Below are 17690 nucleotides of genomic sequence, written 5' to 3' on the forward strand. Positions count from 1 at the left end.
AAAAAGTTAAGGGTAAGCTAAATATTTAATTATTAAAAGATCCTTACTTTTCCCCTTTTCAGTGGCATATGTTAGGCCATGTGAGAAAGATAAAGAATTTCAGTGTCGAGATAAGCATTGCATTTTAATGGATGAAGTCTGTGATTATAAAGGTGACTGTCATGAATTATCAGATGAAGAAAATTGTGGTAAGTTGTGCTAACCAAGTCTTGTATTGTCATGATTAAATACTTTCGTTTGAAGTTGTTTTGTTTTCATTTGGTCTTCCATTGTTCTTTAAGATATATCACTTAGATTTATGCGTTTAATATTTCAAAGAGAGTCAAAAATTGGAAACTATTATGCTACTGTACGTATGTAAATTAAGTCATTGAAAATGCAAAAAAAAAACCAGAAAAATTTTTCTATCTGCATTTTTTAAGAAAACAATACAACATGTACTTCTCACAATTTTTTTTCTGGTTATCTGTACTGTCTTACACTTTTTAATTCATTTACTTGTGATTACCAGTCCTAAGGGTATCTTAATGTGACCTATAAAAAAAAAACAGGACTTACACAAAATTGGAGTAAAATTGAAATTTTGTCTTAATGAACAAGGATCTTTTAAGCTACCACAGCTGATCTGTAATTCTGTACTTTTCCTTTATTGTCTAGTTGTGAAACCTGGTGACTGTCATTTTGATGAACAGAATCCATTGTGTAACTGGGAGCAGGCAGATGATGATGACTTTGATTGGGTCGTTGGTCCATCAACTCCCAGCAACTCCTCAGGGCCAGACTTTGATCACACTGATCATATGGAAAATGGCACAATCAGTCTGTATAGTAAGTGAAATGTGGGCACTAACTTTTTTACTTTGCTCTCTGCTTTAAAATGACAATAGCTGTAACCGTTGATAATATTTCCATGATTCTTGTCGCAGAAAACAAGTAAAGTTACTCATTCTTCTCCGTACAGTATGTTGTATGTTACCTAAATAGTCATGACAACATAATGTGTTGTATACATCGTGGAAAATTATTGACTGATGAATTCTAGACTTATTCTTGACGGAAATTCAGTAATCAACAATAAATTTGGACATAGCACGTATACATATAGACAGGAACTTTTACATGTCTTTTGGAGTAGAACATGACTCTTTATATACAGAACAAAAATATTGAAGATTCATTGAAAGTTATACCAGCTATCTTTCAATAGAATTCTAAGTAGCTTTTAATAGAATTAGAAGTGGTGTACAGAGTTGCAGTGCATTCTGGGTAAACAATATACCGTTACTTCTTTCGTTGGTAAACTTTGGGACGGTTTGATCATCTGCAAAGCATGAAGTTTCACAACAGTCACTGCTTAACGTCAAAGAACGCCTTGCATTGACCAGAAATGTATTTTAATTTGTTGTAAAGATATGCCTTGGTTGGCTGGTTGCAAATGGTACCATGAAAAAAATTACCATGGCTTTACTGATATTCAAATTTTCCATTTCACAAAATTAGGACAGTGAATATTTTACTAATGCCAAGAGTTTCAAAGTGAGCCCACATGAGTTTTAGATCAGAAAAGTGTTGTAAAATTTTGTATATAATTTTGAAAATCTCCCCAATGTGTATCCTGTTTTAAATTCAAATGGACTAGATTTCACTAGGGCATTGCCTGTGATAACTCCAAGAAATGATCATTGAATTAATTGTCTTAGTGTTTCGTGTTTTCATGCAGACTTTACCACACTATGAATTAATAGGCATCAAAATAATCATGACACTACATGTAACCAAACAACACTTTCACCTTCCAGTATTTACCATGAAGATTCTATAGTGGACACTTCCACCAAAATCAGCAAAAATCGAAATTTCGGAACAATGCATTTGCTAAATGTTTAGAGATATCCTTCTCCAACAGGTCAGTTTACATATGTGGACAGCAGTGTTGAAATGGAAAGTAAAGTGGCTAGAATATCCACCCCAAATGATGCATTGTTCCCAGCAAGTAAAGACGTGTGTGTTCTCAGATTTTGGTATCACATGTATGCCACAGCTGATGGAATGGGAGTGCTCAGGGTGAGTAAATGAGTTAAGTTAATGTAGTTCACTGGTTAACAAAATCATGAACTTGATCTTTGGAGCAAAATTTACCACTGGTAATTCACTATGCTTAATCAATTTAAGTGAATGGAACCAAATTACAACTAGTAATTTAAATTGTTTTGAATTGTCATGTTCACATTGTATTTGCAATTTTGCTTTTATGTAAGTTATCCTTATGATCATTATGCAAATTAATTACATAATGATGATTCTTGACTGATGCCTCTGTCATTTCTTGATATTTTATATCTTTCAACTTTATCTCTCCACTCGTCAAAGTAATTCATAATTACAATAAACTCCATTCCAGGTTTATACAAAGTCCAACACTGCAAACGATCAAAAAATACTGATGTGGCACAAGAGTGGAAGTCAGGGAAATCAGTGGAACTATGCTAAGGTTGTCATTGGAAATCCACATGAGTTCAAAGTTGTGTTTGAGGTCATCATGGGTGAAAAGTACATGTCAGATATTGCTATTGATGATATCACCTTCACACCAACATGCCTGAATCCAGGTATATTATATCTCTTCCTTTTTTTCATCAGCCATTTTTTCTTGCTTCAAATGAATAGCTCAAGCCCTGTGAATTTCCATGTGTAACAAATATATCACACAAACAAATTCCTAACAGCCTAATTCAGATTTAGCTACTACGCTACAACTTTATATGATATTCCGTATTTATGGGTTCCCACAAAATTATGACAATGGAAATGTCTCATATAGTGCCATGTGGTTTTTCAATCATTTACATGCCTTACAGATTAAAAATAATTAATTGTGTGGAATGATTAACTGCAATACATTTCAAAAAAAAGAAAGAAGATACCGCAATTATACGGTGTTGCTCAAATTTGATCAGAATTGGTATATACCAGTATGGGTTACCAATGATCAACAATAAATGTTGTTCTATCTGTTCAGTGGAGGAAAATTCTACGTTGATGTTAATGATTTCTGCACAGTACAACCAGAAAAACAACAAGAAATATTGAAACCAGAAAAACAAGAATGACAAAACTTATTAAGGTCAAACTTTAGGTACTGGAGGTCAACTTTAGCAACATGCATAGCAGAAACAAGCCCCTCTTAGTTTAGTATAAACAGTCTTCCCCCATCTACTGTCTATGGTTGCAGCTGGTCTGTTCATGTATATGTAACAGTTCATAAACAATGACAGGAAATGAGTCAAGATCAGTGGAGTTTGCCTGTTTCTCACTGCCATGCCTCCTGCACATTTGCAGGATTTCACTTTTTCTTACCTCATTTGCACATTTTGACACTGATGCGTTCATTTGAACAAATTCACATCTCAACCCCTGCATCTACCTGTACACCAAATACTGAGATTGTAGCTTTGGCGGTATGGGAGCCTTTGTGCGTGACGGACATACATCCGCACATACCCACAAATATACAGACATACAGACATGCAAATCAGATGCAAATGAACTGATTCAGCTTATACGATAACCTCACATTGGTACACCAAATGTGAGCTAAAAAGAAAGAAGAAGCTATGTTAAATTCCTTTCAAGAAAAAGTTAGAGGTCAAAGGTCAAACCAGGCAAGCTTAAACTTGTAGCCTCCCTCTATCAGTGACAGAACATTTCCTTTTGTGAACAAGAATGAAGTAATTTGCATATGGCAACCTTGACTTCCTGAGATTGAAAAGCCGCTGCTTTCAAGTACTTATTTCCCAACTTAAATCATGTAAAAGTACAAGAACTAGAACCAAAAGACTAGGAAAGATGGTAAAGACACTTGAGTGCTTTGAATTTCAGTTACCCAGCAATGAACCCACTGTGTTCAATGCTCTGGTCTCAAATGTGTTTAGCAATAGGGGATCCTCAGCATTGTATTTTACACAAATGCATGTAGCGATAATTTTATAATAATATATAATACTTATAATACTTACCAAAGATTACAAGGCTTTGTAGAAGACTTAACACAAACAGGGTTGGTTCTCTATCTAAAAATTGCCCTGTTTACTCTCCTTGATAAGTGTATCAAAGAGGGTTGCTGTCATTGAAATGAATGAAAGACTGTCTCGACATCTCAGATTCATCTCTTAGATATCTCCCAATTTACATCTGTTATGCAATACAAGGGTAAACAGTTGGATACATACTGATTGTAAGAGTCAACTTAAAATGAAATACAAGAGGAACCGTATCTCACAGAACTCTATGCGCAGATCTTCACCGTAACAACAAGGCCAAGAAAATGTATGTTAAGATAAAACTGGTAATTGTGGGGAGGGGGGAGCACTGCAAAAACTAGAGGAAGGGTAATAAGGATCAGAAGGCCCTGGTACTTAGCTTTCCACCGCTGATTTTGCTGCTTGCCTTCGACATTTTAGCAAAAGTGGTGTGATTTCAAATACTTTAATTCTTTTATAAACCACTCTGATATAAGATTATCACAACTGTAATTTTATACAGATGGCAAAATACTTTTTCTTTCCTTCTTGCATTTTATGGGTAAAATGCAGAGGCAGCTGTCATACAGAGAGTGTCCTAGTATTTGAATCAATTTGTATTATTATGAATAGTTTATAGTTAACCCTTTGAGCACCAAAGTCAATTTTTGTTGCCTTTATAAAATATATCCCAGTCAATTTTTTTCAGATTTTTGACAAAATTTTGATAAAAAAGTATAGTCAATGAAATGCGATGTCAATCAGGTGAAAAACTATCAAAAACTTTTCAGAAAAATTCATAAAAATTAGTGAAATGTGCACTGAAATTTTGGCAGGAAAAATTACAGCACTCAAAGGGGATAGTTTGATAGCTTATCTGGGACCATTTCTTTCAACAAACCATTTAAGGAAAAAAGCTAGGACATGACACACAGGTTTTAAAGTGATGACAGGAAACTACTTTATTTTGGGATGGGATGGGGCAAATTATATACTTTTTCATTCAATACAGAAATCACCATTCAAATCTTTTACGTTTTCTTTGATTTTAAAGCAAAACTCAATTTCATATTTTTCCACTATGTTTTCTCTTCATGACAGAAAATGGCAGTATTCCTATCCCTGGTGTGTGCCAACGTGATCAGTTCTACTGCCCAGGTGACAATCTGTGTATACCTAATGCATGGGTCAATGATGGTGTTGTAGACTGCCCTACAGAATGTTATGATGAAGAAGAGTACAGGTTTCATTGTGGTAAGTTAATTATTCAGTTTACCTGGCAACAGCTATTATTGTGCAAATTGAAAGTTGTCTATTCAGATCACCTGGTTACAGTAAGTTCATAATACAGATTCGTCTCACTGGATATTCAAGCCCCTGATTTCAGATGCTTTGTTATTAGATATGTACGTTCTTTAGGTTGTGAAAGAAATTTTTTTACTTCAGAAGTAAATATAGACGTTTTTAAGAAAGTGCCACTTAGCTGTTCTTTTCAAGATTAAAATAAAAGTAAGTAAGTCAGAGTGGATGTTGGAAGGAATGGTTTAAGCAGCAATTTTAGCATCTTATCTTTGATAAACTGGTCAGGTAAAGCAAAGTAGCTGGTATGTTGTGTGCTGGCTGCAGGCTCTGTAACTACCATATTTTAAACCCGGGGTAAGAGACTCAGTCTAAAACACTAAAAAATCTAATAAGTATCATGCTTTTGTCTGCTTGCAAGATTTTGACCGTCCAGAAAATTATGAAAAAACATACATTGCATTAATATGAAATATAAATTATTTCTTGCTGCAGAATATTCAGTTTGTATCCTCTACACCATTCACCCAGTGATGAAGGTTTGAGATGCTGTATGGCCTATCAACTATAAAATCCAAAGTCTGTAGACATCCCAAAACCAGTAAAAAAAGGTTTCCATAGAAGGTCTGCCTTATTCTCAAACAATATCAAACAAGTCGTATCATTCTATTCAGTAATGGTCCACTTGATAAGAAATGGATATTTGGATTTCGAATTTCTCATTTGTACTTAAGTTTCATACCAATCTTAATGTTTTATTTCTGCAGAAAGACTGTTACCTGTGATTGGAGATAAAACAAGTAAGTAGATATGAAAAAGAATAAAATTGATTATGAGTAATAGCTAGTGGTTAATTGCATTTTAAAAGAATAACTAAATATGAATGACAAACAATGGTACAACCCAGCTTGCATTCTGTATCAATGACCAAAATAATAATGAATCATGTTACCTCTTTCATATTGTTTTCAATGATAAAGTTTGCCTCCACCAAGGAGTACAGGGTTAATACGTACTGCCTGTTATTGTAGGGCTTCACTTGGTTGAACAGTTACTTTTTTAATTACTACCATTCTATGGCAGAGTGATTTCGTACTGTCATTTCATTTTTCTAAGTTTTAATTCAGCACTATTGAACAAAATGTGCTTCGATCGTTAAGCACAAAAATATAGAAACGTTTAAATCTTTCTGTTTAGTATTACACTTTAAAAAGTTATATCTCATGAGTCATCCAACAGTTAAGTTTTAACAATCAAGTTTAAGCCTTCAAAGGCCTTAATTTTCTTCAGAATTATGTATTGACCAGTAAAATGTTAAAAACCTATAAAATATTGAAGTTTTCCTGAAGAATTTCAGGTTGAGCAGTAAGCAATAGGCCTCGTCACCAAGAATTAGAGATCCTTTATGAGTAGAAATTCTCAAACAACTCTGTTTGCTGTCTTTCATTTCCATAGATGCAGGTGTCATAGCGGGTGCAGTGGTTGGAGGACTTGTAGCTGCCATTGCTCTCATCGTTATCGTCGCCTTTATCATCGTCATGTACCGTCAAAAGTGAGTTTGCTGTCTACCATCTGGGCCCTGTTATGCTTAATTGAAATTTATTTAAATTTCTAACCAAAATATTCAACTTTTATGCCACTGACACAGGTGAAAGAAAAGAAATTTTAAGGCTTTTATATGATTCAAATTTTAAAAATTGTTGCGCACCATTGAACACAGGAAACCGGAAATTCTATATGCACATTGACTGATTAATATATATTTTAAGTATTGCCACCAACCAATATAGATTGCAGGCCACTTAATTAATACCATAAACAATAATCAATTATTTTCAATATTATTTCACATTAAACATTATGTGTGACTCTGAACAGAATTTTCAAGGAAAGAGAAAGAAGCGATATTTTGCATCACACAATCATGACATGTTTCTTCCCATTCTCTGATTCTGTTCTAATGAAAACATAAAGAATGTGAGACATGACAGGATTCATACAAATTCTTTTAAAAGTAAAGAACAATTCTCACATGATAAAAAGTCAAGATCTGTTTTTTGTCATATTATTAACATGTTTCAAGTGGCTTAAATTTGTATTTCACATCCTTTTTCTAGGGGTTCTTCTATTAGTTGGAATTTTGGATTTGGAAACAAGTCAGACGACAAGGTTAGTATTGTCTTTCGTCTGAAAGTGTCAAAGAGTTATCTCATTGTTAATCATCAGATTCAAGTTTTATCTTGAACTAATGTGTGATCAATTTTTACTACAGGTTCGGATGAGTGACATAGACTTTGATGTACCACCAGAAATAACGGTAAATGAATGATGTTTCTATAGTTTACATGCTTTATAGTTTTATCATAATCTTTAATTGTATCAATCATTTCCACAGTAGTTTTCATGCTGTTCACCCCAACACCCCAATTCCCAGTAAACAGTCTCCACAGTCCCCATTGATAACAGAGGGATGTGGACCAAACCATAGTGCTTGAAAGGGTGTTGATTAATGCACAAACTGTTTTCACAGATATGTACTGTAAAGATGTAGTTGTTTGAATTAACAAACTTCCACACCTGGTTGTTTTAGTCTTTGAGTATCTGATTATTCATAGTACAATATTTTGCGGTGTACCTATAGAGCTGCTTTAGGCATGTCAAGTCTACAATGAAAAAGTATAGACATAATTAGCTTTGTTTAAAAGCCATTATTTATTGCAGGAAACAAAAATTGGTATCAGTGGAAGCATACCACTGACTAAAAATATTTTGACCGCAGATACTGTACCACTGTCTTCTTTGCCAAATCTTCATCCATGTTTTCATCTTGTCTTTAACACAGAGTGGACAAGAAGCATATTCTGTGGATAACCCAGTGTATGGAAATTCGGTCAAAATTCCAACAGTGACAAGAATGGAACAACCACCAATAATGGAAGTGAAGCATAATCCATTGGCAGTAGCTTGACCACGTTAAACATTTTGTCATTTCCAAGACTTCTTTGATTCCGTAAAATTGAGGTCTGAACTGTCCTGAATTTTTTTTGAAACAGTTTATTTTTCCTAAATTTTAAAAAGAAATTGATGGCACCTAAGCAAATACCACAAACAAATTCCATTTGGTAAACAAATGAAGATTTGCCTTGTCCATTCCTTTCAAGAGACTTCCATGTATGTAGACCCTTATAAGTGAGAGTTGAAGATTTAGATACTACAATAATGTATCAATAAATGTAGTTGGTTTATTTTAATTTTTGTAACTCATTGAGTACACTGTCATGAACTTATTGATGCCATGTTTGACAGAAATCAATTTATATGAATAAAAATGATATTGAGAGTACAATCACACCCATTGTTTAGGTAGTATGTGCATCAAACTTTAAGTGAAAGAAGTAAACGTTTGCTGAAACTTTACTCCATGAAACTTTCTGACCATTCTCTTACCAAGTCAAAAATAAAAATCAGGGGTAGAAACTCTGCAAAGTTTGGTACTTAATAAACAAAATACCTAACATTTACCAATATTTGAAATTCAAAATGGCCACCATCTCTGTGTTACCCCTATGCGAATGAAATTTATGATTTTCAAAAAGTAAGACAGTTAAAAGTTTTCTGACATCAAGAGCTTTAAAAGAGCCCCACAAGTGATCTCCAAATATCTATCAACAAGGCGCATTCTACATAAATTTCATGAAATTTTGTAAAATTCATTTAATTGTATCATACTGTCATCTTTTGTTTACCTAGACATGAAAATACAACTGTACAGTACTTTTGAAAGATCTTATAAATTTTTTGTCGCCAGATGTTTCAAATAAATGCACTGTCAAACATTGTAATTTGTATTCCATTTTCTTGTTGTCTATGGTCTGATTACGTGTACGTCTAATGTTTCATTCACACTGTACTGAAGGTTTTCCATGTATTCTGAATAGCATGGTATTTAGCAATTTGGTTGTGTTCTTCCCTGCCATATCTCATAACGGGCAACGTTCTATTCACCCTCACCCAAAACACAACCTCCCCTTGCCCGTCCTTTTCAGGCATGGCAGAATGACAGGTGCACACCTGGACTAGAAGTGACAAAAACCAAAAGAAATCTGTCCAGTATCGTTTTAACAGTCCCGATCATTTCCAAAATTTGGCAATTGGGCAGCCGTAAAGCATCAGTCTTATGAAGTTTGACAAACTTCGACTGTCAACATGATCTACGTGTTCTGCACAAGATCATGGCCACCAAGTCCGGTAATGGAAAAAATAATCAAGATATTTATAATCATTTCAACGGTCAGTTTATGGATTTCTCTCAAGTACCAAGAATCATTGTGTAGATGTTCGTCATCCCTATTAGAAATACTCTTTTCAAGCTTATTTGTGTAGGTATGCATATGGCATTTTGCTAGAAGTAAGAGCGATGTCAGAGCTTTAAAATGATACCTAAGTTATGGTTGTCCCATGCAGACTAAAAACGGTGCGCGATTTTGAAAATGTGTGTTGACAGAATGACCACACAACTGTTCAAGATTATGACAGAATACGGCGCGATTAATTGTCATTTCCCAACTGACATCCGTATTCCCTTGCAATGTGGAACACCTATTGTTTAGGCAAAACCCCTATTTCACAAATAATATTTTGACAGAGATATACGACAATACACGAAGAGTTCTGTGAATTGTGTACAGGAGGAGTTTTAGATATACCCCCCCCCCCCCAACACACTATGGCGTACGTAACCATGAACGCATGTGGAGGTTGCCAGGAAATACAATTTTTACTGATGGCGTGCTGGCCGCTGATTGGCTAATAATAGGAAAAACATTATGGTATAGCGTCGCAAATTTTGGAAATGACCCGGACTGTTTATTACTAGTAGGGATAGTTCAGTCACCAATGGTCAAGTTTTTAGCTCCACTGTCAGCAACACGGAGCTTGTCAAATAGGCTTATAGTCATCCGTTCGTCTGTTGCATGTCCGTCGACAATTGCCATCTTCTCTGAAAGTGTATGTCTGATTGCTTTGAAATTTGATATGCTGTGCACTTGGGTTGGCCTCAGTTATTATTCAAATAGTTGTGAAATTTGCATATTTGTATTTTCAGGGCATTTTTTTTTCCTTTTTTCGATCAAAAAAGCTGCTCTGAAATCACTCGTCCGATCGCGTTGAAATTTGATGTACAGTTCACTTGGGGTGACCTCAGGTTCAAATTGTGGTGAAATTTGCATATTTGTATTTTAGGGCATATTTTGCTGTTTTTGGTCAAAAAAGCTACTCAGAAACTGCTTATTTTTTGCTTTGCAATTTGATATGCAGGTTCATGGTGATATCCGTTGGGTTTGACAGGTTCCTAGGGGTTATCTTAATATAATATATTGAAATAATGATGAAATCTACAGGTCTGATAGCTTTGATATTTGGTAGACATTGTGACCGGTAATCTTGGGGATGATCATATAATGTGATATGTTCAAATTATGATGAAATCTTTCAATTGTGGATTTTTTTGAAGCAAATTTTGCCGTTTTTGGTCAGGCCATCCTGAAATGAGCTATCAAAGATTTCTACCTTCTTCAACAAGAGAAATGCGCCACAAATAGTTATTAGTCCCCACAGACACCGTCCGGGGGGACTTACTAAGGTTTGGTCATGTTCGTGCGTGCATCCGGCCATTCACGCAGATATCTCAGATATGCCTGGAGCGATTTCGTTCAAACTTGGTACAAGGATTACTTCATATGTCATACAGATGTACGTCAATTTTTTTTGTGATACAATCCAATATGGCCACCATGCGGCCATTTTGTTACGATTTTTTCATGTACAGAGCCATAACTCAGGCATATCTCAACCAAATTTATTCAAAGTTGGTACAAGGACATTGACCTATGTCATACATATGCACGTAAATTTGTTTTGTGATACAATCCAATATGGCTGCCAGACGGCCATTTTATTACGATTTTTTCATGTACAGAGTCATTACTCAGGTATATTTCAGCAGATTTTATTCAAAGTTGGTACAAGGACATTGACCAATGTCATGCACATGCACATTGATTTGTTTTGTGATACGATCCAATATGGCCGCCGTGTGGCCATTTCATTACGTTTTTTCATGTCCAGAACCATATAACTCAGACATTGTATCAAGCAAATTTATTCAAAAGTATTTTTATCAGAGACCTAATGAAGAGGACTCTATCCTCTCTGAGGACCTGTAATCAAAGTACCCATTAACAAGTGGGGACTGTGTCATCAACGATGACTTGTTCCCTACATAACACACCAGAGCTTTTTCAGCCATTTTTAAAAGATCGCTGGTTATTATGTTACTACCAGGGGTGAGCAAATGCCTATCAGTTCTTATCTAAATCAATATTTACATAGTTCCTAGGCAAAAGGAAAAGGTACTTCTTGGTCCCCAGATCAACGTGAATGCAAGTCTAAGCGGTTCAGATGACTGCATGGTTTAAAATTTGCATATATTGTCCACCATGTCCCTAGGAAAACAATTTGACCAATTCTAGCGAGAAAATAATTAGTCTCAGACCTCTATACTGTATAATAATAGCCATCTTCAAGTGTGGGGTACACCTGCACTTTTTAATCCATTCCTTTGAAAAAGTGGGTTAAGCTACAATCACAGTGGTATTCAAATGCAAATAAAGTCCTGTGATCTGTACATTTGTTTTTTGTGGCCATGTGTCCTTTGCACGTTTTCAGGTGTTGTTTTTTATTGTTGAACTGATAATAGCTGTTACGTACCACTGTGTACTAACAGCTAGGGCAATAGCCTAACTTAAAAATCCTTTTTCTGTTGAAAGTCTCTGGTAAGTATTAAAATTCTGTTTGTTGTCTAAGTCTGATGAAATTTTATAACCCCCTAAAGAGAAGACAATCCTTTATTAGTAATGTGATTTTGATGGACAAACAAACCAAATGCTACATGTTGAAACTGTGTATCGATACAAGGAGTGACTGAAAGCACGATTACTGTGCTGAAAGTGGGTCTGGGACAAAAACACATGGCATGCAATGATCAACACAATCTGCGGCTTAGACTTTGTTACTAAGTCAGTAGAGGTGCCCTATGTTAATGTTTATTTTGCAAAGTTTACACATGTAAGGTATTTCAATCTGTGCTTGAAAATCTAGAATTTAATATCGTCCCATTGTTGCAAAATGCACTCAAGGTTACTCTAGTAGAGGGTGCACTGGACTGCTTTGTGGTAGAGCAACTCTGCAGAGGACCTGACAAGTCATTTGCTGTATTGCATCATCCTGTCAGTTGTACACATGTGCAAACACTACAGTTACTTGTAGATCTAGAATCCCAGCCATCATGGTTACTGAAGACATCATCCGTGAATATGAAGAAAACGGAGCAGTGTGTCTGCGGGGAGTCTTTAACAACTACTGGGTTGATATGGCACGCAAAGGAATCGAGAAGACCCTGGCTAATCCAAGTCAGTACTCGGAAAACTTGAAAGGACCCACTGGTCCAGGAAGGTACTTCAATGATTACTGCAACTGGAAAAAGATTGAGGAGTTGGAGAAATTTGTTTTTGAATCTCCAGCAGCTGAGATAGTTGGAAAATTAATGAAAAGCAAGGTAATTAATTAAGATTTGAATCAATTTTCTGAGTAGTTCATACTTGGTACGACTGTAAGACGTAGAAAATTATTTTCTGAGCCATATTTCAAAATAAAAAATGAACGTTAAATTACCAGTAGTTTTGATAATGCGCTATTGGTTTGATGAAAATAACTGGCTGAGGTAAAATTTTGACTTGATAACTTATGTAAAATTTATTGCAGGAAATAAGTATATAAGTTGATTTATTTGGCAGAGGTCCTGAAAATTATTGTGTCAAGAAATTCGGCCAAACAAAACTTGAAGTTTGTTTGTCATCTTACAATATGTCTGCGATAGCAGTGCATGTGTAATTCATATTTTATTTGACATGAAAATAGGAAGAGGACTGATGGAATGCAGTGATGTAAGATTGATAGAGCGAGATAAATGATGATTAAATTCAGTTAAGTGTTCAGAGCTCAGTACAGTGCAAATATATCTGACAGATATTGACATCTGCCATGCATGCAGAACTTTTATTACTTTATATTTACTTTTACCACACACAAAGGCTGCATTTTAATGGCTAGTTGACGAGTTCAGTGCATGATGCAATAGTGGGAAACAAACTTTATTTCCTTACCATAAGTTAAAGATTTACAGAACCATTTGGCCTTGACCAACACAATAGAGCAGGAAAAATGGTAGTTGAAATCATAATGTACCGGCTAAGTTCATATGTACAAAAAACAAGTGACTATTATAATAAAAACCCATAAAAACCCATAATAACCCATAAAAACTTGAGATCGATAGTTTATACTTTTCAGAAAATCTTGTGTGATTGTAAACACTGTGTTTGAAGCTTAATGTTATGACCTTACCTTTTTTAAACTTCAAGAAATTATGATAAAATGTTGACTTTGATCGTGTCGTTCAAGTGACCTTGGCACAACTTCTGACCCATAATAAACAGTAATTTGGACCTAGCTGTCATTTTGTACAAAATGTGAAGTATTTGTCATAAGAATTTTGCTGAAATTGTACACTTTTCACACTTACTCCATCCCCTTATTTAACAGAAAAGTGGAGTTTGTGCTTTGTAGTTTGAATTACCGGGTAATTGTGACGGTACATAATTGTACCCTAGCTATCTCGATTGAAGCCCCAAACTGACACCCCCCTGGATTTCAGATAGGAAGATTTAAAGGCAAGTGTGCCTTCCAGTTTATGTTAAAATTTCTCTTCCTCCAACCAGGAGGTGGCATTTTACCATGAACATGTTCTGACAAAAGAACCAGGAACTATGAAGGAAACACCCTGGCACCAAGACCAGCCATATTATCCAGTAGATGGTGACAAGGTGAGAATTTAGGACATACACACAATGCACACAATGTCCAATTACATCAGTCATACTCATTCTGTGGCAATTTGCCAGACCAAGTTATGTGTTGAGAAAGTACATATGTCTAGTGCCCACTGGCCCAAAAAGTCACAACAGAGGGTATTTTTCTAGAGACATTGGGGAAATAGTTTGCAAAGAAGTGCCAACAGGTTAAACGTGCACAACATCATGCAGCATCATTTTCACTGAGAACAACTACATACATTATGAACTCAGGTGCTTTAATGGTCACCAAGTTATGGAAGAGCATGTCCAAACATTTCAATCAAAAAGATCATATCAAAGTTATTTCTATGGCATTCATGCTGTAGTATTTGAGAAGTAAATAGCATTCCCTATGCATGGCTCTCTAGAATAACTTGAACCTATTAAGGCTTTCCATAGACTCAGCTTGGTCTACTACTCCCTACAGAGGGAGATATGGCAGTGATTGGGATAAATTCCCTGTTGACTTATTTTTGTCTTGCAGGTTTGTTCCATTTGGCTGCCCATTGATCCCGTTTCCATGGAAACCACTATCCAGTTTGTAAAGGGTTCTCATCAGACAGGAAAATGGTTTCATCCCAGGAAGTTTGCCACTGCCAACAAATACGAGGTTATAAACAATGAAGAGCAGAGAATTTATCACACCATTCCTGACATCACCAAGGAAACCAGCAAAGATGACATATTGAAATGGGAAGTACAGGTATAGAATAATTTAAAACTACGTCAGTGTTTTCTCTCAAATTGCACAAGTTACACATTTCAAGCTATAATGTAGGCTGAAAAAGTTACACAAAGTGCAGCATATTGGTTCACTAAACCATCATAGATTCTAAACACAGACTATAAAAAACATAGCAACCAAAAGCATCAGAGTCATATATGTGATTGTGGCTGATGTTTAGTGTTACCCGTGGTGTTGCTGTTGTTTCTTGCAATATCACTCCATCAGAAAAGTCAAAATATCGCCTAGCTGTCATTCTCCTTTGATGATCTCGCGTGACCTGGAGTGTATACATACTAATAGTGCAACCAATAATATCTTGCGTGACCTGGAGTGTACATACTAATAGTGCAACCAATAATATCTTGCGTGACCTGGAGTGTACATACTAATAGTGCAACCAATAATATCTTGTGGTTGGTCTCAATGGACGAGTACAATCTTATGTTTATGTTTCGATAGTTATAAAGTGTCAAAGCAGAACTTGAAACATTGTATCAATACATAAAATTGAACTGCTCTCCAACATTTCAAGTGTGCCCCTAGTTTTGATGAATTGGGCACAAATTGACCTTTCTGTGAACATTCAGAGAAAACACGGCTACAGGAGTGAAAATGCCCAGAAATGAAATTTACAAACATTTTCGAGCATATTTGTCAGATCTGTTGAACATTTTAGTAGAGGTGCTGAAATCTACAAGTTAAATATTTTGGATTTTTCTCAAGTCAATATGAAATACAGTTATCATAGAAATATCAAAATCTTCATATACATTGCATATTAACCATTTTTCATCAAAAAGATTGTTCCATCCATGAAATAAAAATTGATTTCCTGGTAACAAATATACATCATATACACGGTAATCAAACAGCATTCTTTGAAAAATAGAAATGCAAGATGGATAATAGTAGTTCACATTTTCTGTCACACCTCATTTCCAGCCTGGTGATTGTATCGTATTCCACATGCTGTCCATTCACGGAGCTCCTGGAAATACTTCCCTGACTGTACCACGGAGAGTTCTGTCAACCAGGTGGTTAGGTGATGATGCCGTCTTGGCAACCAGGCCATGGGAAGTGTCTCCACCAATCACAGGCGGCTTGAAACCTGGACAACGCATGCTGTGTGATACCTTTCCATTAGTGTGGAGGGCACCATGAATGTATAGCAATGTTATACAAGTCATTAATATAATAAAGTCTGGACAAGAAAAATATTTCAAACAGCTGTTAAGTCTACAGACAAGATCATTTTCATATTTTGAGGGGGTATGTTTTGACTTACAGAGCACATATATGTGTTCTTTTATAAGAGTTTGATAATCATATTGGAACAGATTTCAAGAAGGAAATTCTGAAATTTTCAGGTATTCTGACTCAAAACTTGTAAGTCGATAGTATTTTGTTAATCAAAGACTTTTTAAAATCAATCCTACTGAATCAAGGAAACTAGGAATTTTGGATGTGTACATGTATCATGATTTAAAAAAAAGACAAAGTGGGCATTGTACAGGTAAGAAAACAGCTGTTTTATTATTCACAAATTACAGTGTTTCTTTGAGAAAAAATGAGAAACTAAAACAGCAGGTCTACAGCTAGAGTTGAAGCTGTACAATGATAGTCAAAGTGTCTTTCAAAATACATGGACAACATCACTCCTAGCCAGAATAGTAACCGGTAATTACAAAGTATATTTTTATGCTCATTAATAAATACAACATACCCTATAGTGAGATGCAGTCAGGTGAATTGAATAAACGTGTGTGTTTGTAGTTCATGTCCATGTAAGGGTATTTCTGCTGAAGTGTATATACATGTTTGTGCGTAGCTATTGGCTGTCAGTGTAACCCCCAAAGGCAAAAACTAAATCGAATTAAAATCAGATGCCGAGATGGATTCATGTTTACTCTCATTTGCTCTTTGCTGGCACTGAGAGGCAACACGGACTGAATGAGAATGGCAAATGACAAACAGAGGTGAAAAAATCATCGCCACATCTGATTTAAATGAGATAGTCAAAACAGTAGATTCCAAACTGTAAGAGTGTTGATGTACTACTTTCCTGAGGCCATCCTTCCATACCGGAAATAAGTTTGACAAATGAATATTCCCTTGTGGTAGTTCATCTAATTCAACCTCAAAGTGGTTAACAAATCAGTTTTGGGGTTTAGTCAGGTGGCTTAACAAAAATATCGTTACACGGATGACAAAAGTGCCAAATTTGCTACAGATGTTCGCATATATGTGTAGATCAATGTTAGCTATTGCTCCAAAAATTTGGGCCACCGGAAAGGCTCGATGACGTCATAAATTCAAAATGGCCGCCATTATAACGCTTAAACATGGTAAAATACGTCTAATTCAGGCAGTTTTCAATATTTTTTGAATAAACCGACACAAACATCCCAAATTACAAATACAACATAAAATTGATGCAAATCAATTATTATGATGACGTCATAAAGCCAAAATGGCTGACCGAATTCAAAATATCCCCCATATTATCGTCTAATAATGTTCAAATACTGTTAATTAAGCGTGTTTCCAGCATTTTATCACCTGTACTGAAATTAACACCCAAAATTACAGACAAAACATATAATTGATACAAATTCATCATTGTGATGACGTCATAAACCAAAATGGCGACCGAAAATTAAAAAATGACCTATT

At 35.4% G+C, this 17690-nt stretch overlaps 2 protein-coding genes across 7 annotated transcripts in view; both read left to right on the plus strand.

Moving 5' to 3' along the window:
* LOC139139949 (MAM and LDL-receptor class A domain-containing protein 1-like) overlaps nucleotides 1-8667 on the plus strand; it is an 89424-nt gene extending 80757 nt beyond the window's left edge. For both annotated transcript variants that reach the window (XM_070708916.1, XM_070708917.1), the window contains 10 exons: nucleotides 63-188; nucleotides 658-828; nucleotides 1907-2064; nucleotides 2402-2609; nucleotides 5121-5273; nucleotides 6086-6118; nucleotides 6774-6870; nucleotides 7436-7487; nucleotides 7591-7635; nucleotides 8161-8667. In XM_070708916.1, coding sequence (XP_070565017.1) covers nucleotides 63-188; nucleotides 658-828; nucleotides 1907-2064; nucleotides 2402-2609; nucleotides 5121-5273; nucleotides 6086-6118; nucleotides 6774-6870; nucleotides 7436-7487; nucleotides 7591-7635; nucleotides 8161-8286 — 1169 coding nt within the window. In that variant the 3' untranslated portion in view covers nucleotides 8287-8667. The remainder of the gene's footprint in view (nucleotides 1-62; nucleotides 189-657; nucleotides 829-1906; nucleotides 2065-2401; nucleotides 2610-5120; nucleotides 5274-6085; nucleotides 6119-6773; nucleotides 6871-7435; nucleotides 7488-7590; nucleotides 7636-8160) is intronic.
* A 3354-nt stretch (nucleotides 8668-12021) lies between these two features.
* LOC139139974 (probable phytanoyl-CoA dioxygenase) lies at nucleotides 12022-16798 on the plus strand. Of its 5 annotated transcripts, none has more exons than XM_070708951.1 (5): nucleotides 12022-12151; nucleotides 12525-12933; nucleotides 14156-14260; nucleotides 14775-14993; nucleotides 15960-16798. In XM_070708951.1, the coding sequence occupies exons 2-5, from the start codon at nucleotides 12664-12666 to the stop codon at nucleotides 16176-16178; spliced, it is 813 nt and encodes a 270-aa protein (XP_070565052.1). In that variant the 5' UTR covers nucleotides 12022-12151; nucleotides 12525-12663; the 3' UTR covers nucleotides 16179-16798. The 5 variants fall into 5 exon arrangements, with proteins under 5 accessions (XP_070565052.1, XP_070565054.1, XP_070565051.1 ...); XM_070708953.1 differs by having other exon boundaries at nucleotides 12026-12151; nucleotides 12651-12933; XM_070708950.1 differs by having other exon boundaries at nucleotides 12066-12151; nucleotides 12515-12933.
* The last annotated feature ends 892 nt before the right edge of the window (nucleotides 16799-17690 follow it).

Source organism: Ptychodera flava, chromosome 9 (assembly GCF_041260155.1).
Source record: "Ptychodera flava strain L36383 chromosome 9, AS_Pfla_20210202, whole genome shotgun sequence".
Lineage (NCBI taxonomy): Eukaryota > Metazoa > Hemichordata > Enteropneusta > Ptychoderidae > Ptychodera > Ptychodera flava.